Source organism: Alosa alosa, chromosome 1 (genome assembly GCF_017589495.1).
Source record: "Alosa alosa isolate M-15738 ecotype Scorff River chromosome 1, AALO_Geno_1.1, whole genome shotgun sequence".
NCBI classification, from domain to species: Eukaryota; Metazoa; Chordata; class Actinopteri; order Clupeiformes; family Clupeidae; genus Alosa; species Alosa alosa.
The window spans coordinates 26,170,988-26,191,964 of record NC_063189.1 but is presented as its reverse complement, the minus strand read 5'-3'; the positions used below and the strand labels follow the sequence as shown (position 1 = coordinate 26,191,964).

Genomic DNA, 20,977 nt, shown 5'->3' with positions numbered 1-20,977 from the left:
AAAAATAAAGAATAGGCTACTTGACAAAATAATCTCATTCGCCTCAATTGTTTTTCGTAAAATTTAAAGGCGACAAGTCCATGTAAGTAGGCTATTACTCACTGTTTTCTTATGAGTGTTTATCTTTTTTTTTACAGTGATTTAGTCAAAGATTCTATCAACGTCTCAGATTTAGTTTAGGAGGACTCCATATACCCCATAATGCATTCCTCCTTAAAACTGTTTATAATGACGTCACGTCTAGGCTCCAAGCAAAGTATCTGTGGGAGGTGGTCGGAACATAGCTTTCATCCGAACGTAGCTGGTGCTAAACTCCAACTTTATGGAGGGGTTTGAACCGAAAAAGTAGTTTTCACCAAGAAATGTATCGCTGTTTTTGACACAGGTAAGATGCATACTCGTTTTCAACGTTGCCGTAGAAGTAGGCTTCTTACGTCTTCTGTTAGCGGTAGTAGTGTAAAAGCTAACGATGGTAAGCTAACATTAGCTCATAACAAACGTTGGTTGCTGTAGTGAGCTAATGTTAGATAGGCTAGATAGCAACCAGTTATTCTAGGGGTAAACTAATGCTAGCTGTCTGTGGAGGACACAAATAGGTAACATTGCTCAATCATACATTAAACCAGTTTTCCAAAAGGTTTATTCTTAGGTGGATTACATCTACAGAATACGCCTATGTATTTGTATTAAGTTATCTCTTTAACGTTAAGGAAGTGAGTGTAGTCAGTGTAGGTTCCTAGCTTCCTAAGTTACATAGAAGGATGCTTCATGCTGAATTAGAAATTAGCTAGCTAGCTAATTAAAGTTACCTGTATGCTGTTAGTTTATGTTTGTTTGTGGTTGGAAGCAAGTTTTGCCATAGGTAACGAACTACAATTTTAGCTTTGTTGCCATCATAACATATGTTATAAATAAGATGGGTCTTCGCATTTCCCAGGCTCGTTTAGTTCTTTAGGGCAGCACTGGAAATAGACGCCTTATGCCCTTCCATTTGCACTATCCTTAGCCAGCTAACGTTAGCTATCTAACGTAGCGATAGCGTTAATTTGAGAGTGCAAATAGTGGAATTGTCGTTCGTTGGCTAGCCTGTTTTGGCAACCGAAGTGTATGCTGGTGTTGTTACACGCTGGCTGCCTTTTCCTAAATAACTTCTTTGTATGTCTGAGGGAAGTGACATCTGATTTGCCCACATGTATGTAGAGCACCATAACGTCGAGTTCTCGCTGCGATCACTGAGACAAGAAGATTGTCAACATTGTAGCTTCTATGTTTTTTCATATGTGTGTTCTATAACACGTTAATAGAACATTATGTAATATGCATAGTCTGCTGGTTTAAATTCAGCCTCAAGTCATGTCATAAAACAAAACGGGGAATTAATATAGCCGCCCACTCGTAATGTGCTTATAGAGAATTAAGACACCCACGGTCTTACCAGTTAACGTTATCAAAGTGGCACTTGCTTTAGGGTTCATAAAGACAACACCTTTTCGGTTATGACATCTAAGTGGACTCTTGCGAAACTCATACAAATTAGCCTAATCAAATCATGTTCTGGGCATGACTTGTGGTGTTTTAACTACTGTACACAGAGCTAGCACATCAGAGGTATGGCCTGGAGCTAACAGGGAGCGACAGCGTAGTATCAGTATTTTGATGTTGCATGGCACAACCGCAAACAAGACATGTCGAGCTTGTGTCTCGGGTAGCATTAGGCACAGAAACGGGAGGCCACATCTATTGTGAAACCATCTGTCATCTTGTGCATGAGCAAAGGCCTTGATCCATTGTAATTGCATGAAATCGATTAGACGGTCACCTCAAAACATGAATCACATTTTCACACGATACAGATTGCAACACTGTTGGATATTGGACAGGCTCCTGTAGAAATATTCATCTAATCAATCATCGTATGAATGAACTGAATGTGTTTTGAGAATTTGCATTCTGTCTATAGCCCTATTTGTAATTGACGGTACTTGGAATTGGAAGAAGCCTATAGGAGGGGGATGGAATTTACTTCCTCAGAGCAAGTCAGTGGGTTGTGTTAGGTTGGTCATTTCCTCTTAATTTCTCAGTCGGATGTGCTGGCATCCAGACACTCCTAAAGTAGAGCAGCTGAGGTGTGTGTCTGTGTCTGTCGTCTGTCTGTCGCTGAAGAGTATGTTTGCTGTGATGAATTGCGTGCAGACAGACACTAGCAGCATTGAGAGGAGCTTGGCTTTAGACGTCCCTCATCACTCTGTGTGAAAGTTAAAAAAAACCTGTAAAAGCCCTTTTCTCTTTTTCATTTTTCTGTCTGTCTTCTCGTGATGCACCATGCAGCTCCACAGCTTGCTTTGATGTCATTCAGAGGCAGGCCTAGCTTTTTTGCCCCTGTTGCCACGGAAACACCCCTGCACAGCACACATGCTCATCTCTCTCCCCTCCAAAATGAGTGGGGAAGTGTTTGTGATTTCACCAGACTAGAGACAAGGCAGGACTGCAGACACAGAAATGAGGGGGGAATGGCTCTGCAACTCTGAGATTCTCAGTGTAGTTCTGTGTACGTACATGATTGATTTTGGATGTGGCATTGCGATCACTGTAGGTTGTTTATATGTCAGTGTTTGTGTCTGTATTTTGTGTATTAGGTTAGCGTGTGGGTGTCTGTGTTTGTAGTCTGTGTTTGTCCTCTAACTGTAGTGTTTTTTTTTTATTTACCAGTGTGGTGAACCAAATGGGTCATTGCAGTGCCCACGTCCTTCTGTTCATGCTGCTGAAGATCGTGCAGACATCAGCCGAAGGTAAAGAGAGCCCAGAGCTCCACTGAGCATTAATTCAATTTCTCTCTCTCTCTCTCGTGCTCTCTCTTTCTCTCTCGTGCTCTCTCTCTCTCTCTCGTGCTCTCTCTTTCTCTCCTTTTCCTCTTTCACCCTCTGGAGTGCTCTCTTTCTCTCACTCTCTCTTTTCTCCTGTTCCTTCACACACACATGCACACACACTCACTCACTCATTCCCCTTTCCCCCTTACCCTCCCTCATTCACTCACTCATTCACTCTTTCCCTCCTGGCCCATCTCTCTCTCTCTCCCTCGTGCTCTCACTTTCTCTCCTGTCTCCTTCACCCTCTCCTTCTCAACTGTCTCCCTTACCCTCCCTCATTTACTCACTCACTCATTCACTCTTTCCCTCCTGGCCCATCCTCTCTCTCTCTCTCTCTCTCTCTCTCTTTTCTTTCCCCCATCTTCTTATCCCTCCCTCCGTCCCTTATTTCTCCATCTTCTTGACTCCACACACACAACCACCACCACCACCAGATGCCTCTGCATTATTGCATGATCCTTATCACCGGCGATCATCTGCTCTTTCCACAAATGTCATTGTCCCCTGGGCCCTTTGAAGAGGTGTGTGTGTGTGTGTGTGTGTGTGTGTGTGTGTGTGTGTGTGTGTGTGTGTGTGTGTTGTGTGTGTGTGTTGGAGCCGGCAAAGGCCTGGATATCTCTCCCTCATGCTCCCCTGCGCCAGTTCCAGTTTAAACAGGGTCCTATGTCTCCTAGGAAATTATGTCTTAATCAATATCTGCTGTTTATCCAAATTACTGCTGGTGTTTGTCTGTGGGGGACCTATTGAGACTGGAATGATATTAAGAGCCCAGGTCCACATGTTGAACAGCAGGGAGCAGTGCACTGGCATGGCTGAATAGGCCATCTCACTCAGCCCTAACTGCTCTCCTAATTGAGTTGAGTCTGATTTGTCTTCCTGTGTATGTTGGGGAGTGTCCAGTTCTGTTTGTTTGTGTGTGTGTGGCATTTACACACTGTTGGTTGTGTGGATGTGCTTGCATGTGAAGATTGTATGTGTGTGTTTTATATGTATTTATGTTAATGTGTGTCTGTGTGTGTCTCCAGATGGTGTCATGGAGTGCGCGTGTGAGGGCAGCAACTGCATGGCAGAGCTGTGCCGCGGGGACCAGTGCTACACGTCCGTGACGCTGGGCGGGCCGGTGCCCACCTTCACCCGTGGCTGCCTGCGAGGCCTTGACAAGCCCCGCATGACCTGCCAGACGGCGGCCAACTATGTGGTGGAGTGCTGTGCCCTGCCCATGTGTAACGCCAACACCAGCAGCGAGGCGCTTCTCGGTCAACTCTCCACAGGTAGGGAAGACACCACACACACACACACACACGCACTGTATTGAAATGTATCGTAGCTCATACATCTACATATAATATCTGATCGTCTTATAAGGGAGAGATGCACACCCCTGTTGGATATGGCATGCCAGACATGTTTGTCAGCCAGTCATATCCTGGAGTATTTTTTCCCCTCAAAGGGACAGTTCAAGATTCTGGCAAAAGGTTGTTTGAACTCAAAAGTCAATTAAATTCCACCCTTCCATGCTTGTGTAGCAACATGTTGATTGGCAGGAATTGTGTATGACCCATATGTCCAAACGCCAGTGTTTCTATTTGAGCACACACACAGAACAGACAGCTAGAACACAGCAATGATTCATTTTCTATATGAACTCCACACCTTTTAAATCACTGCTTTTAGACCATGTTGTTGGGTTGTCTGTCCCTGCCGTGTTTTCCGTAGCCCCTGATGCCGAGCCGGTGCGCTACTGTGTGGAGACGCTGGTGCTGCTGGTGCTGGGCCCGGTGGTGGTGTTGGCGCTGCTCTCGCTGCTGTCGGTGCTGGTGTGCCGCCGGCTGCACCGTGGCCGTCTGGAGAGGCTGCGCGAGTACGACCCCGAGCAGGGCGCCATCGACGGGCTCATCGCCTCCAACGTGGGAGACAGCACGCTGGCGGTACGTACCGCCCGTCGGCACGCTTTGTCGAGCACGCCGACACAAAGCCGGAGAGCACTCGAGCGTGCGTAGCACCTGCGTTGGTTGCCCTAGGGAGGTTCTGGCCATGGTCATCTTCACACCTGCGTGGTCCTGCTGAAGCACGTGCACAATCGTATGTGTCAGCGCCACATGCACGCGTGCACACACACACACACACACACACACACACACACACACACACAATTTTACCACAGCTGCAACAATCATGACAAACCTTTGCAAGAGCCTAGAGAAAGTGACTGCTGTGATGCACTACATCTCCACAGCAATCCTGTGAGCGGTGTTCATCTGTAGGTGCTGCTGGTGAGGTGGCTGTTTCTGTGTGTGACTGACTGGTAGTATGTGCTTCCGTGTGTGTGTCTGCGTGTGACTGACTGGTAGTATGTGTTTCCTTGTATGTGTCTGTGTGTGATTGACTGGTAGTATGTGTTTCCGTGTGTGTGTGTGTGTGTCTGTATGACTGACTGGTAGTATGTGTTTCCGTGTGTGTGTGTGTGTGTCTGTATGACTGACTGGTAGTATGTGTTTCCGTGTGTGTGTGTGTGTGTGTGTGACTGACTGGTAGTATGTATTTCCGTGTGTGTGTGTGACTGACTGGTAGTATGTGTTTCCGTGTGTGTGTCTGTGTGTGACTGACTGGTAGTGTGTGTTTCTGGGCACAGGATCTGCTGGACCACTCGTGCACGTCAGGCAGTGGCTCGGGCCTGCCTTTCCTGGTGCAGAGGACGGTGGCGCGGCAGATCAGCCTGGTGGAGTGTGTGGGTAAGTGCCTGGCCTGCCTCTGAGTCACCAGCCTCAGCATGTACATGTTGTGATGAACCTGCTCTGAGTCAGATTTGATTACTAAGTTTGAAGCTGTAAGCCATCATTTGATTTCCCAGTATTCCAATTCAATGCATTCTTTGTCAAGTTTGGTGAATTGCCTCTCAGTCCTCTATCTGTCCGTTTCGTGTGTACACGTAAGAAGAAAAATGTGGGTGTTTGCCGTACAGTCATACTGTATCTCTATAAATTGGAAACAAACATGGTGGCTCGGACGGAGTCATAAACAATTCAGTGCAATCAGCATGTTGCCTCAGCACCAAGGAAGTGAGGGTTGTGATTTCATTTGCTGTTACGAGTATCAACAACCTTTTGGTAAAATTGCAGACTGCATGATTGAAATAAATTGTATTTATGATGGCATGTATAACCTGAAGGTGCAATGCTGTCAGGGGAAACAAATATTCAAGGTTATCTTCAGTCAGAATTTTGACAGGAAATTTATGAATTTATTGGTGGTTGTGATTGCCAGTCATTTCCTGTCTGTACCACACATTGAAAAGTGGGAGTTCACCGAGAACGGCCCGAGTCTGGCAGAGCTCTAAGATTGCCCACAGCAGCATTTTATTTTTAATGAAGTAAAAGCCCTGAGTTTATCACAGCGCTGCCGTAAAGAGTAACAGAGGAAAATGGCTAAAATAGTTATGTTTAGCCTTTTTACAGTTTTAACAGGCAATGTTTCAAAGTGGCTCTGTGTTTAATACTTGGTCCTTTTCCTTGCCAGTTCATACCTAGTTTTGTTTCTAGTGGATTTCAGTTTATAGAGGTTAGAAGATTTCTCAGACCAGTTACCGGTAGTTAGAAGACAGAAGCAGTGGACCTTTGCTCTTACACAGTAGTCATTTAGACTTAAGTATTCTTTGATTCTTTGACATGATTAACTTGTTATGCCATTGGAATGAATGTAATTACCCCTGGCACAGATGGTGCCCATTGGAATATTAAACATACTCAGGGCAACTACCAAATCTTGTATGGTTGTGTTTTTCTGTAGCTCTCTGCTGATGTTTTCCCTGTTCTCAGTAGTTTGTCTGATGTTGTTCATACTGTAGCTTATAAGTGAAGGATTAGACTAGTATCTGACTTGAGGGTTATATTCTGTGTGTGTGTGTGTGTGTGTGTGTGTGGTGTGTCATGTGGTGTGTTTTGACCGTTGTCTCCCAGGTAAAGGGCGCTACGGAGAGGTATGGCGGGGCCAGTGGCAGGGCGAGAATGTGGCGGTAAAGATCTTCTCCTCACGCGATGAGAAGTCCTGGTTCCGCGAGACCGAGATCTACAACACAGTCCTGCTGCGTCACGAGAACATCTTGGGTGAGACTGCACATTTATGTCCACATTATGTGAACATTTCTTCCGTCATACAAACAGCTCCCATGAGGGACTTATCCAACACAGTCCTTTAATAACCTGATTGACCCATTGTTGTGATGAATTTTACCCCTATGTTCAAAAATTGCATTTATCTCAGGGAAAGATGTAGTCTAAAAATCTAGCGATCTAGGGTAGTCTAGCAACTCTCTGGCTTGCGAGCTGGAAAAACCAAACTATAGTCACGCCAATCACATCGTGTATAGAGTCGGTGGACGGGCTTAACATAACGATGGCAGAGTTGCGACAGTTCCGCCTGAATTCCCTGCTACTTGAAAACTAAGAAGATTGATGCAGCTGCTGGCGAACGGCGGTCTTTGAATCGCGACTCGAGTTAAGCTTTTTTTGGGCAAAGTTTGATCAACTAGCCAACTAGCTCCGCTGGTGGAAAAAACGCACGGAACTCATGAGTTGTAGCGCTATCCTATTGCGTGCAGAGGGAATTTGAAAGACAACCGTTTATCCCGCCCCTTGGATTGAGTGTTCCCAGACCCTACATCTTGATGTGGATCTGGCTGGTCAGGCTAGAAAAGATGAACAGAAGTCTTCTAGATCTTGAGATCTTGGTTCCAAGCCCAGTTGGAGTGGCAGAGCTCATGGTCATGCTTGCCCAGGATATCAAACTGTTTTATTAGTACAAGCTGACAGAATCGGTAATAATAATGGAACCACTTGTTACTTTGTTTCTTTGTGGTCTCAGGTTTCATGGCGTCGGACATGACCTCGCGGAACTCCAGCACACAGCTGTGGCTGATCACGCACTACCACGAGCACGGCTCGCTGTACGACTACCTGGGCCGAGTCGCTGTGGAGATGGCCGACGGGCTGAACATGGCGGCATCGGTGGCCAGCGGCCTGGTGCACCTGCACACCGAGATCTTCGGCACCGAGGGCAAGCCGGCTATTGCCCACCGCGACCTCAAGAGCAAGAACATCCTGGTCAGGAAGGACCTACGTTGCTGCATCGCCGACCTGGGTGAGTGGACACCCGTCTGTCCAGCTCTGACCCTCTCATCTAATGTCACATTTTACATGCATATAAACTTGAAAAGGGTGTTTTTGCAGTAGAATATAATGAAAATGGTGTATTCACCCGCCCATTGCCCAGCAATTGGACAAACGCGCATTTAATATGTGTTTGCATCGAACAATACCTTCACTACAAAAAATACTCAATATTCATTTCACTCAACGTTTAATTCCTGTAATCCCTGTTTCCCTCCTGTGTCTCCAGGTCTGGCGGTCACTCACTCTCAGTCAGACAATCAGCTGGACGTGGGCAACAACCCTAAGGTGGGCACAAAGCGCTACATGGCCCCCGAGGTGCTGGACGAGTCCATCCAGACGGACTGCTTCGATGCCTACAAGAGAGTGGACATCTGGGCCTTTGGGCTGGTGCTGTGGGAGATCGCCCGACGCACCATCAGCAACGGTGAGCAACAGGGACTCAAGACTCAAACTAGCGCTGCAATTGTAGTCTCTTCAAAGTACCGCAGTGTTGATCTTCCCTTTTTGTCTGTGTTTGACATACTGGCCACCCATTTAGTGCTAAGGGTGTACCCAGTGCATGGAGAACTGACCCAACAGGGTAGGGGTGGCACGGTTCACAAAATCTACGGTTCGGTTCGTTCAGTTCCAGAAACATATTTCAGCATATAGCTTAAATCATCCACAATTAGGCTAGAGTATTTAAAGAATAGTTATCATGTAATAATGCACAAACTGAATTTGACTTCACATAAAGCACGTTATTGTCTGAGGAAACTTTAAGCTACAGTTGAGATTTTGATACAGCTAGAGGGAACTACAGAGGTGCCGAAGTGTCGGCGGGAGGGAATGTTGTAGCGGGGCTCGAGTATTTTCATCAACTGACGAAATCCTTCACCCTCAATCACACTATATGGCATCATATCTTTTGCAATAAACATCCCGATTGCTTTCGTTATGGCCATTGCCCTGGCCGAGTTATCACTGAGAGGCTGCTTAAATGCTGAGGACAGAAGTTGTTGGGTAGCCTGCGGCTCTTTCTTCCTTAAACTGTCTAGAGACACATTGGGGTGACGTCTTTTCATATGACCTAGCATGTTCGAAGTGTTGCCAAGAGCATACTGAACACGTGTTGCACAGTGTTTGCACAAAGTCGCAGTCTTTTCTGTCGTCTTAACTCCTCTATCATCATAGGTAACCTCAAATCCGAAATGTTCCCACACACCAGACCTATAAGAGGCTGGCACATCCTGCAACTCCGGGCAGTCTTTGTCTCTCGCACTTGCCATTTCTAAAGACTCCAGTAGCGCGCAGCACTCAAAACTATACTCCTACTCTCGCGCGAAGGGGAAACACATTGTCACATGGGAATCAATTGCGCATGCCATAACTAGCCTGAACCGTGGGACCGCATTTTATTGAACACACACTCGAACCGTGACATGCCATCCGCACGGTTCGGAGCATTTTTCAAAAACCGTGCCATCCCTACAACAGGGTCAAGGGTCAGGAGTGCTTTGGTATTGACAAACATAGTTTTGGCTATTATAACTCTGTGTAACATCAAAATACATTTGGAACAATGATTTTAAGGTAAAGGAACTACCCTGTGTTGTAGTGAACATGTAGTCTATGATTCTGTTGGGAGGTGGCTGATGTTTGAGCTCAACATATTAACATACTGTGCTCGTAGAATTGGCACAAACAGTGTATGGCTTTGTTTCCAATTGTTGAGTGAAGACTGTATAGTGTAACGGTGGCCTCTGACACAAGAAAGTGCCGTGCAGTCATTTGCAGAATTGCTTTAAAGATTGGGCGCCAGGCAGGCCCATTCACCCTTCCTGTTTTAAGAATGATACAAAATTAAATCACATAACAGGGATTAAGGTTTTTCAGTGATAACGAAATGTATTGGATAGTCGAAAGTCGAAAAGTACTTTCCCGACACGCACAAACAGTTCAAAAGAGTTAAGTTCATGAAAATAGTGCGTTCACACACTCAAACAGTTAAAAAGATGTTCACAGAATTTAAGTCAGTCAAACAAGAATATGGAGTTGGTCTCAAATCCAAGAAAGTCCTTATCTGACTTCCTCAAAGATATCCATGACCTTTTTGCATTCATAAGCTTTGGTCTCCTCAGCCGTAGGGTAACATGGTTTCAGATTACAATAGGTGCATAGATTCTTACACTTTTAAGAGATTATCTCTTAAGGGGGATCTGTGTGAATGTGTGAAACAAACAAATGAAGCGTCTTGTAGAATTTCATCAGTTCATCCATTTTCGCCAACTTCAACTTAAAAGATGAGCTCTGTAACAAGAGATTCATGCCCACAGTAGAACCACTCACAACCCATAATTTCCACTGAATTAATCGGCCATGACTATGTGACAGCGTGTCCTTCATGTTCATCCTGTAGGTATTGTGGAGGAGTACAAGCCTCCCTTCTATGACCTGGTCCCTAATGACCCCAGCTTCGACGACATGCGGAAGGTGGTGTGTGTGGAGCAGCAGAGGCCCTTCATCCCCAACCGCTGGTTCTCTGACCCGGTGAGACACACACACACTCACACTCACACACACACACACACTTATATTGGCACTATAGATGAAAATGAGGCCGCTAATGATGACAAAGTGTGATTTGGTGTTTAGAAATTGTAGACGGTAAATGCTAATCTTATATCTGAATTATTTCCTTCTTGACCTTTCTTCTTGACCTTTCTTCTTGACCTTTCGGTCCACTTTTCCTTCCTACCCCTTCTTCCCCCCTCGCCCCGCCCCGTCTCTTGATCACTCAGACGCTGTCTGCGCTGGTGAAGCTGATGAAGGAGTGCTGGTATCAGAACCCGTCGGCCCGCCTCACTGCCCTGCGCATCAAAAAGACTCTGGACAAAATCCACAGCACGCTGGAGAAGGGCAAGGCCGACTGCTGAGCCCACGTTGAGTTGAGCGGACCTGAGTGGAGCGGTGCGGAGCAGGAGGGTCGTCGGGGCCCCGCCATCACACTGCTGTGCCCCCTTTCCCCACCCATCACCAGTGGCAGAACAGACCCCCATCCCCCCTCACACTGCACCACACTGCACACAGGATCACGCAGCATCAACTCAACCACCAGGAGATCCAAGTTACATTTCTCACAGGCTCCCCACAGACGAGCACTGGCGTTTCTGAAACACTGATGCGCCATGCAGGAGCCCACTGAACACCTAGCCGCCGTGGCTTCACGCCGCCTAGAGCAACTGAGAACTTTTGTGTTGTTGTTGTTTGTCTCTGATTCCTATTCTAATTTCTTTGTGTCGTTGAGCTGGAGTTGTTTCGGATGTTTTGTTCCTCCATCTCCATCCCCAGTTATTCCCCCACGTTGCTCGGCTGCTGAGGTGGAACGGCCTCCACCCTCAGAGGCAGAGTCTGCCGGGAGAGTCTGAGGAGAGTTGTTGCCTTCAGAGACTCGCCAGAGGACACCTGCCCTCACTGGAAAACCATGCTGTGCATTCACACCGATACAAGCCCGCCCCACCACCCAACCCCCCTTAAAAAGGACTTTAAATGACTCAGCACTTTTTAACTCTACCAAATAACAAGATCATCACAATCACTGTTGAGCCTAGCCTTGAGAGGCCATCTAAAGTAAAGATGATTGTGGTTCTTCACCATGTACAACTTTTTTCCCTCTCCCGTACGACGCCCCCACCCCCCACCCTTACATGCCCCAACACTGACTGATGGAACTGATGAAAGGCCCTGTGTCTTAAAGAGACATGTTGGACTGGTTTAGTGTGGCAACTGACATTGACCCGCCACCATTTTGGCTCTAGCTGTGCATTACTTTCACCACTGAGTGCAAAAGAAGCTGACTTGAGCAGAGAGGGCTCTTCACTTTTCTCCTGATGACAATCAAGTGCTGCTCAATCAGACTTTTTGATATTGTATTACTCTTATGACAAATCATATAGTTATTGTATTATTATTACTAATTAAGTGTCTAGTGGGGCCTTTTGGACAAGTGAAAACACTGAACATCACCACCTAGAGAACAACACTCAAAGGAACACGGAACATCACCACCCAGAGAACATCAAAGGAACACTGAGCATAGGAAGAGCATATTTATGTATTCTGCTTTTTTTAAAAGTGTTATAGTTGCTGAGTGGGATTTATGCGGAAGGAGAATCCCACTGGTAGTATTGCAGGGACATGATGAACAGCTTCTGTTTTGGCTAGTTTTTGTTGTTGTGCAAATAGGTCTTTAAAAGATGATTAATTCTAGTGCAGGAGTAGGAAAACCACTACAACCTTTGAACTGTGAATGCAAAGTTACCCGAGTAGCAATGCCTAGGGAAATACTAGCAAGATCTATGTTAAGCAAGAAGAAAAAACACATTTGCCCTGAGGCACATAACTTGCATGTGTTTGCATTTTTAATTTTTTTTTTAAATATGAAACACACCGGTGAAATACTGACACACATGCATAGTTTCAAGATGGTTTTATATAGGAATTGGCCTGATCCAGTGAGCCCCTGAACATGTCCAAATGAGAGTTGTTCGATCATGCAGTGTGCCCGATCGAAATGTGTAGTGCGAGTTACCATGTCGTACGTGGCTGTGAAAAAATCGTGCAGCGGCTGCCGGCTTAAGGGAGTAAGAGAGTGAGTTGAGCCCTGCCCAGCCCAGCCCAGCCCAGGATAGCCCCTCTCTTAACCCTGTCTCTTCGCTATGGACCTTTCGGCTGTAGAACAAGGCCACTGGGCCTAGCTTTAGCCATACCACTCCACAGGAGGTCTGCAGCTAGCCCATTAGTGACCAGCCATGATCACACCAATAATCAGCTCGGACAGATCAGCTCCTGGCATGAGGGCGTGTGGCTTTAACCTCACAATCACCACCACTCATGGAGTTACCCATGGTCCCCATCTGTAATGGAGACTGACTACTGGGCTAATGTCTGGCTAATGGACATGTGGACAGTGGGCCTGGATGTCCAAGTCACAGATTAGGAAACGGCTAAGGCTCTGGTGCCGCCTGCTGGTGTCACAGGAATAGTGAATAGACGGACTAGTGCTTCAGAACGCTTTAAAACAATATTCATTTGAAAGGGATGTCATTCTGTCAGAGATTTAGAATGTACAGTTTTTTTTTTTTAACTAATAGTTTACTAAGCCACACGTAAACATTTATATACATGGTTTAAAACTGGAGTGTTTGTCAAAACAAATGTTCTATCTTGTTTTAATGCCATAACATTTTCCACCCACCAGTAACTACAGTAAAGTAATGATTTTTATTACCCAAATGGATTTCAACACACCACATAAATAACCGAACTTGCTGGACAGAAAAAAGACCACATTTGCAAGAAATCATATGAGGTATCTGATGCTGGGTTATGTGAAACACAAACTGTATGTTGCCTTTCTACAAAACAAACAATAAATATGTAGGACACTTAACAAGTCCCCAACTGTTCTTTATTTTTTTCAAATGCTGCGTCTTCTGACTGGAAACAGCAAAGGTGAGCAATAGTCAATAAAAATGCCTACAGTGTGAAGACACTACTGGGTCTACAGTCCTGCACACATGGCCTGACATGATAAACAACTGTTGCGCAGCGGCAGTGTCCTATACCACAATCGGACTCAGGTTAAAGTCTGGCCTGAGGTAATTTCCCGAACCCACTCAACCATCTCTCTCCTCATTTCCTGTCTGTTTCCTCCATCTCTTCATTGTCCTGTCAAATAAAGGCCTGAAAACATAACTTTAAAAGAAAAAAACACTTAACATCTCATTTTGTGACATAATAATAATGGCTATCAATCCCTTCAGCAAAGACCAGATATTTGTAATTTTTTGGGTCTAGAAGGAGTGTCATCACTTCCTGGACTTCTGGGTCATAGGCCTGTGTCCCTCAGGTGTAATCCATTCACCTGTGGGGCTGTCGTCAGGACAGTAGTTCTAGGGGTTGACAACGTTGCGCAGGTATTTTCTGTTCACCTGTGGGCCGGTCAGTGGAGGTTGAGGTTGTCGGGGAGAGTCTTGTAAGGGTTGAGGATGCCCCGTGGGTCCAGCATGGCCTTAATGTTCCCCATTAGGGCCACAGCCTCAGGCGGTTTGCTGTAGTAAATATAGTTCCTCTTCTTCAGCCCCAGGCCATGCTCCGCGCTCACACTGCCCCGCACGCCCGATGTCCACTCGTACACGTACGGCTCGATGGCCGCCAGCAGGGCAGGGTCTTTGGTCGGAGAGGTGATGTTCAAGTGTAGGTTGCCATCACCTGGAGGGGGAGAATGCACATAGTGTACGGGTGGAATGAGACAGCAAAACAAATGCCAAATTCCAGCACTTGCATTCTGAGCCAGATACAGATGAGCACGTAGGAAGGCAGGTGTATATGACCCTCTGCCAGTGTAACAGACCAGTACTTCAGAATCTATGTGAGTGGACACAGACGGATATACCCAAGAGCAACACCCTCTTTCCCCTCGGGGGCAAGGGTAAAAATCCTGAAGTGATGACACTTTTCCAGATTCTCAGAGATCAAAGCCTCACAGAATACTAGTAAGTTATTGGCAGGGTCCTTCTGTAAGTCAGTTTACTGCTGTTACCATAAGGTCGAAAAACCTTTTAAAATGACATGGATATCGAGTAAGGGGGTTATAGTCCAGTCATTTTATGAAAAAAGGTTTGAACAAATTGCAACAGAAGCAAACTGATTTTGTATCCTCAATATGTCCTGAGTAAGGGAAAAGCCCCAACGAATCCCAATAGGGGAAAGTTTAGAAAAAGACCTAAATATACCCTATTCATGCACCTATTCAGTATTTTTCTCACGCGAATATGGAAAAAATGAACCTTCACATATCACTTTGAAAATTACTGAGTTGATTACTTACATCAAGACAAACAAAAAATGTATTACAAGTTTTTTGAAATTGTCTGTTAACATGGGCAAACAGGGCATAATGTAATTATGTATAACTATAGGCAAAGTAAGGTCTGACCCAAAACTAATAAACTAATCTTACTGTACTCTAATGTTTTTTTTCTAATGTTTTTTTGAAACTGTCCTAAAATTGTGAGAATTGTTCTAAAACTTACTGTTTACCATGTTGTTAGTCGCTTTGGTTAAAACGCGTCAGCCAAATGTAATGTAATGTAATGTAATGTAATTGCAACATTTGACAAACAATACTGTATAGGCGCATGAATAGGGTTAATCAGTTAAGTTTTCTTCTGATGCAATTTGTTCAACGTTGACCCCTATTTTGGCTTAAAATGACTGGACTATTAGCAAAAACTGCCATAAGCATCGTCCATTTCCTGCAGAGACATTTTTGAGAGTGGGTGCTTCTGGTGGTTGCATAAAAAAAAAATCTAAAAATCAATCCTCGAAAAAAAAAAAATCCTCTTACCGACATGTCCGTATCCCACCACATTCTTGGCTCGGTCTCCGAGATGTTCCCTCATGTCAGTGACCAGCTGGTAGATCTTCTCCACGGGAAGCGAGATGTCGTACTTGTAGGTAAATCCATCATGGGTGAGAGCCTCGGTCACTCTCTCCCTCAACGACCAGAGAGCCTGAACCCAAAAAAGCCACAGAGGAACCATTGGTCTTAATGAACTGATTAGTCCCTATTTAGGTACTGCCTCAGGAAGAGATCTGGCAGATCTGTGCGTCACATGTTACATTCTTTCCAGAATTTTCATTTTCTATTCATCATCTTTAACTACTATATAATATTCCGTATATTCAGTTCGCTGTATTGCAGGCTAAGAGGAAGACCATTAGACAGAACATTAACCTTAATTTTGACATCCTCCGTGGCAACCGTTCCATCAGTCACCAGTGATGATGCCATCACCTTCTCCAGGAAATTGTGCAGTTTCTCCTCATCGTGAACTGCGTTGGATCCAGCTGTCTCTATGACGATGTAGAAGGGACACTCTGCAGACAGGAACAGCATATCAAACTAAAGGCTCAGATTAGACTGAGATCCACAATTGATGCCCAGCTTACTGAGTTTGGTGATTAGTTTGGAGGGGATGATGGTGTTGAATGCTGAACTGAAGTCAATGAACAGCATTCTCACATGGTGTTGCTAGCTCCCCTATGTAACTCATGCTAATAGATTCCCCAGGCCCTGGTTTGATTCTTGTTCCCCGTGTGGCGTCTAACCTGTGATGGGGTTGGTGATCTTAAGGTGCTTCTCTAGCAGCCCCATGCAGGAAGCGTCTAAAAATTCAAAGGCAGACAGGATCTCTCCCAGCATGCCCCGGCAGCACTGAAATGTCTCCAGCAAGTTCTGGAAACTGGAGCATCCTGCAGCACAAGAAAAGTATTGCATCATGAATCAGTATGACTTGAGAAACACCCATACAAAACACTATTCAGCAACATCAATAGGATTTTTAGGTGAAACTACAATATATTACCAATCCACAATTACACATCTGATGGGAAAGGCTGGCTTATGTTGATGCATACATGGAGGGAATATGAAGGCATTTCTTCTCTAACTTAATCATGATTGTGTTCAGTTCATGTTATTATTAATATCTTAATTATTCTGATTAAGACAGCACTGATCTGTGGTCCCTAAAAGTTATCTGTCTAACCTACCCAGGAACGCCACGTTGACAGCCTTAGGTTTGCGGGGACAAAGGATGGAGACAGCTGTGATGACCCCTAGGGTACCTTCGGAACCGATGAACAGCTGCTTGAGGTCGTAGCCTGTGTTGTCTTTCCTTAAAGTGGCCAAGCAGTTTAGGACTCGCCCATCAGCTAGAACCTGAACGTACATGAAAAGAGGACATAGGAAAATTATATGCTATTCTGTGTCTAAATCCAGACATCATCATCAGTATGTGTATGTGTGTATGTTTACACTTGGATGTACATAAAAGAGTTGAAACGTGTGCAGTATCTTTACCAGTAATCTAAATAGACACAGCTCAACAGAACATCATGGAATCACAGAGTCCATTGTGTGTTTGTGTGCCGTGTGTGTGTGCGTGCGTGCGTGCGTGTGTGTGTTTGTATGTATGCGTGTGTGTGTGTGAGAGAGTATGTGCTATGTCTATTGTGCCATTCCAGGACTCTGATTTACATACCACCTCCAGCCCTAGCACTGTCCCTCGCAGGGACCCGTAGCGCAGCAGGCGCAGCCCCCCAGCATTGGTGGCCACGTTGCCCCCAATGTGGCAGCTGCCCTTAGCGCCCAGGTCCAGGGGCATGATAAAGTCCCGCTCCTCCAGGTACTGAGAGAGGGTCTCCAGCACGCAGCCCGCCTGGCATGTCAGGATGCCTGCAGCACAGACACCACACAGCAGTCATTGGCATCTGATGACTCTCACAGGACCCATAGTAAGGGTTTGTACAGGAATCCTAGCTAGTTAGCCTACTCACAAAGGGTCAAGGTCTCCCCCACTGACCTGACACGCTGTCGAAGGCCAGCACCTGGTTCATGAGGGCCGTGGAGAGGACGATCTCATCAAACACCGGCACACTGCCCCCCACCAGCCCTGTGTTCCCGCCCTGTGGGCTCACCGCCAGGTTCCTCTCATTGCAGTACCTGGACACAGCAGCAGTAGCTATACACCAATTACAAACCATTACTGCCATCGCAACAGCCTATTAAGGGATGGATCATTCTGCCGAAGGGGAGGGGAAAGGGATACACAATACACATGGTGCACAACCAGCAGCAGCGGTTATGAAATGACTACTGCCAGCAGGTGAATCAGAAATGGCTATGCAACAGGCCTGAGCCACATCTCAGCCTTAACTGGAACTGGAACCAGGAAGGTTTAAGGTCAAGGGACTGGAGGGTGGACTTATGACACCATGCCAACACTCCTAACTCAGTTACTTATTAAAAGTAGAACCATAAACACTCAAGAACTAGCTGCCAGGTAAATATGATGTATACTGGCTAGATGTAAACAGGATGTTTGTGTAACAGTGGGAGGGGGAGATTGGGAGATTCCAGAGCACCTGATTCAGCTGCTGTCATTAAGAGGTGGTCCAAAGAATAGGTCTTGCATTTTGCATATTGGTATTTGGCACATACTTGAGAATTTGGGACACCTCTTCTGTGGTTCTGGGTCTCAGGAGTACTTCACTATTACCTAGAGAGTAAAGAAAGCAGGAAATAACTAAACTAGATTGTAGACTAGATTGTAGCCTCTCACAACCTTTCCATATCTAGTGAAAAAAGAATTCAGCTGTACACTCCTGCCTCCTATAGTTTCATTGTAAGACTACAGTCTTGTCTTTAGGTACACTGACTCAGGACCGACACTAGCCTACACTTATGTCAACTCACCGCGCACTGACTTGAGCCAGTCCACATTGCACGACTCCAGCATGTCAGGGTCTGTGATGGCGCGGCCAGGGAGCAGCTGTCGGAAGAAGGCCAGGTCGTCCTCGGTGATGCGGGAGAATGGGAGCCGCGGAGGCGCAGCGCTGGGGAGAGATCTCTCGGTTCCTCCGCCTACAGTATGGATGCATCGGTGCTTTCCATAAAGTGTCTGACAGCCGAAGAAAACTCGCTCTCCTTTCACACTTTCCACAGCTCTGGTTGAAAACACTGGGTACTGTGAGACGAACTGGAGAGTAGACCTTAAACGAAGTCTGCTGAACCGATGTAAAAGGGTAGCCATTGCTGAAAAAGTATAAATTTAACATTTGATAAACGATGGAGACAATTTCATGTTTTAACACTATGAATGGAGGCGGCCCCAGCCGTTTCTAACTTTTTATGGACTTATAGTCTTAGATTCCATGATTAATAGGCCTACTTATTCGGGTTTGTCAGACGTAACACAAACTCAAACTCCTTAATCCAGGGAGTTGTGTAATAAACCGACACAATGTTAAGATGTTATAGCAATGTTCCGCTCACCTTGAAACTGTTGGACTGCTCATAGATTCACCAATTACACGTTACCATTCTTTCCAGTTGCAGTAGTCGGCTTGTGTATTAGCTGACTTGCTAAGTGGGTACGGTTGTTTTCTTCTTCATACGCATTTAACGTTACATTACTCGATCTTATGTAACAAAAGCAGCTACTCACTAGTTCACCTTCAACCTATGTTTAAAACTTGAAGTCCACTTAAAGGACAGTCTTGCAAATTCATAACAGTGCCATATTTACTGCTGCTTCTTCCCTTCAGATAAGTGTACTTGTCTACTGCCATCTACTGGATCGGAATGCAAGGGTATGATACAGTATAAGTATATATACTTTTTTGATCCCGTGAGGGAAATTTGGTCTCTGCATTTAACCCAATCGGTGAATTAGTGAAACACAAACAGCACACAGTGAACACAGGCCTCGGGCCTCCCTCACCAACGAGCAGATCTCACAGCTCTGGATGCCGGTGGGGTCCAGATTGCCTCCACGCTGTCTGGTCCACCTGCAGAACTCCATCTAGACTGTTTCACTTAGCGAAAACGGGACCTGGCTCGGTGATCTGAGTGCACAACACCTCGGTGAGGAGAGAGCAACGGGGGCCTGCTTGGCAGTAGAGGATCGCATAACTGACAGTGCCGGCTGCAAGTTGCCAAGGAAAGCCAATGCCCATACTAACGTAAGGTCACTGCAAGCACATCATGGGTAGCCTAGATGAATCTGCTAATGTAACTTTGCAGCCTTTATAAAATAGCCTATACTAGAGAGTAACCTACAGCTTTTGGTAAAGGTTGTGTTCTGACTACAAGGGTCCCCTGGTTCTTGCGCTATACATTGCAAAGGGAATAAAATCCAAGAAAACTTCAGAGGGAACTTAATGGCTGAAACAGTCCAAATTGTGTGAGCTATGGCAGAGACAGTTGATGAAGATAAAGATATAGTAGAGAGGATTGAATAAAAGTTAGACAGATATTAATGAAACACTTCCATACATGCCAAATCAAATCATTCTAAAAATAGTTCTGAACAGGATACTAGAAAGTCACTAAATATTAGGCTGCATATAGAGAAAAATGCTCAATTAATATTAGAATGTTTTAAGATAATATAAAAGCATCATAGCATGTATCCAGAGCAAACTCTGATGTCTTTCAGAAAATACTACAGCCCATTCAGAGCTCATCTGAGGAAGGGCCCAGTGGTAAAGCTGATGAAGATTTACTTGTCCAGTAAAGCTATGTGTTTTACAATTGTGGCCACTAAAGGCATTTTCAAATCATTGTTGCATGGCTTCATGGTCAAATGATTTGTAATGTATTTTCTTTAAATTGATTACAACATTCACAACAGCTGAGCCACAGGCAAGAGCTCAGTATGTAGAATCTTCATCCCGACTCCAGAATGAGAGCAATGTTGCAGAGCTCCGCAAGTTTTTTGGTGATCTATCAGACAAGTAAGTGTCTTACATTTACTTGTATCATAAAATTGGAGCTCTTGTGTTTTTTTTATTAGGCTAACTGTAAATGTACATTTCCATCACTTTTGTCAGGGAATGGGCCACTTTCTCTCTCTGGCAATGTACAGTCCAGTAAGTTCTGATTCTTCTGATGCTATTAAACTCGGTTTTAAGGATTTTATTTTTTCTTACAGACAACAATGCAGTGTGTGGTATTTATAATTTGTTCTTCCCATTTATAAACAGGTGACAAGAGCAGAATTCCTCAAAACATGTACTAACATACCAACAGTAGTTCATTTTACTGCACTGGATATCATCCTTCCAGCCTTCTCCCAAATGGTGGACAAGGACCTGCGGTATCGGGCATCAAAATCCCAAGCTACTAGTCGGCCCTCCAGTGGTAGCTCCAGGTCATCTCATCCTTCCATCAGTTTTATTGAGGATGACGTGGATGTTATGATTATGAAGAATGGCGTCCTCTCCAAAATCATTCCAAAAAGAGGCTGTAGCAGGACCTCTCTGACATCAAGCAACTCTGGGTCCTTTTCACCCAGTCTTCCTAAAGGCCAACATTCTTCGTCTCCAAGGTAT

At 45.3% G+C, this 20,977-nt stretch overlaps 2 protein-coding genes across 5 annotated transcripts; one reads left to right on the top strand and one right to left on the bottom strand.

The window, feature by feature from the left end:
- The first annotated feature begins 244 nt into the window (after window positions 1-244).
- acvr1l (activin A receptor, type 1 like) lies at window positions 245-13,466 on the top strand. Of its 2 annotated transcripts, none has more exons than XM_048244933.1 (10): window positions 245-385; window positions 2,710-2,789; window positions 3,893-4,138; window positions 4,584-4,795; window positions 5,500-5,599; window positions 6,824-6,970; window positions 7,728-8,003; window positions 8,262-8,459; window positions 10,434-10,564; window positions 10,816-13,466. In XM_048244933.1, the coding sequence occupies exons 2-10, from the start codon at window positions 2,723-2,725 to the stop codon at window positions 10,948-10,950; spliced, it is 1,512 nt and encodes a 503-aa protein (XP_048100890.1). In that variant the 5' UTR covers window positions 245-385; window positions 2,710-2,722; the 3' UTR covers window positions 10,951-13,466. The 2 variants fall into 2 exon arrangements, with proteins under 2 accessions (XP_048100890.1, XP_048100895.1); XM_048244938.1 differs by lacking the exon at window positions 245-385 and adding an exon at window positions 2,484-2,548.
- Window positions 13,279-19,201, bottom strand: d2hgdh (D-2-hydroxyglutarate dehydrogenase). 3 transcript variants are annotated; one of them, XM_048244905.1, is made up of 10 exons: window positions 18,918-19,201; window positions 18,339-18,677; window positions 18,084-18,141; window positions 17,446-17,585; window positions 17,125-17,318; window positions 16,634-16,802; window positions 16,190-16,333; window positions 15,816-15,958; window positions 15,426-15,591; window positions 13,279-14,287 (listed from the first exon to the last, which is right to left on the bottom strand). In XM_048244905.1, exons 2-10 carry the CDS (start codon window positions 18,673-18,675, stop codon window positions 14,019-14,021), a joined length of 1,620 nt encoding a protein of 539 aa, XP_048100862.1. In that variant the 5' UTR covers window positions 18,676-18,677; window positions 18,918-19,201; the 3' UTR covers window positions 13,279-14,018. The 3 variants fall into 3 exon arrangements, with proteins under 3 accessions (XP_048100862.1, XP_048100871.1, XP_048100882.1); XM_048244914.1 differs by lacking the exons at window positions 18,339-18,677; window positions 18,918-19,201 and having other exon boundaries at window positions 17,446-17,604; window positions 18,084-18,126; XM_048244925.1 differs by lacking the exons at window positions 18,339-18,677; window positions 18,918-19,201 and having other exon boundaries at window positions 17,420-18,140.
- Between the last annotated feature and the right edge of the window lie 1,776 nt (window positions 19,202-20,977).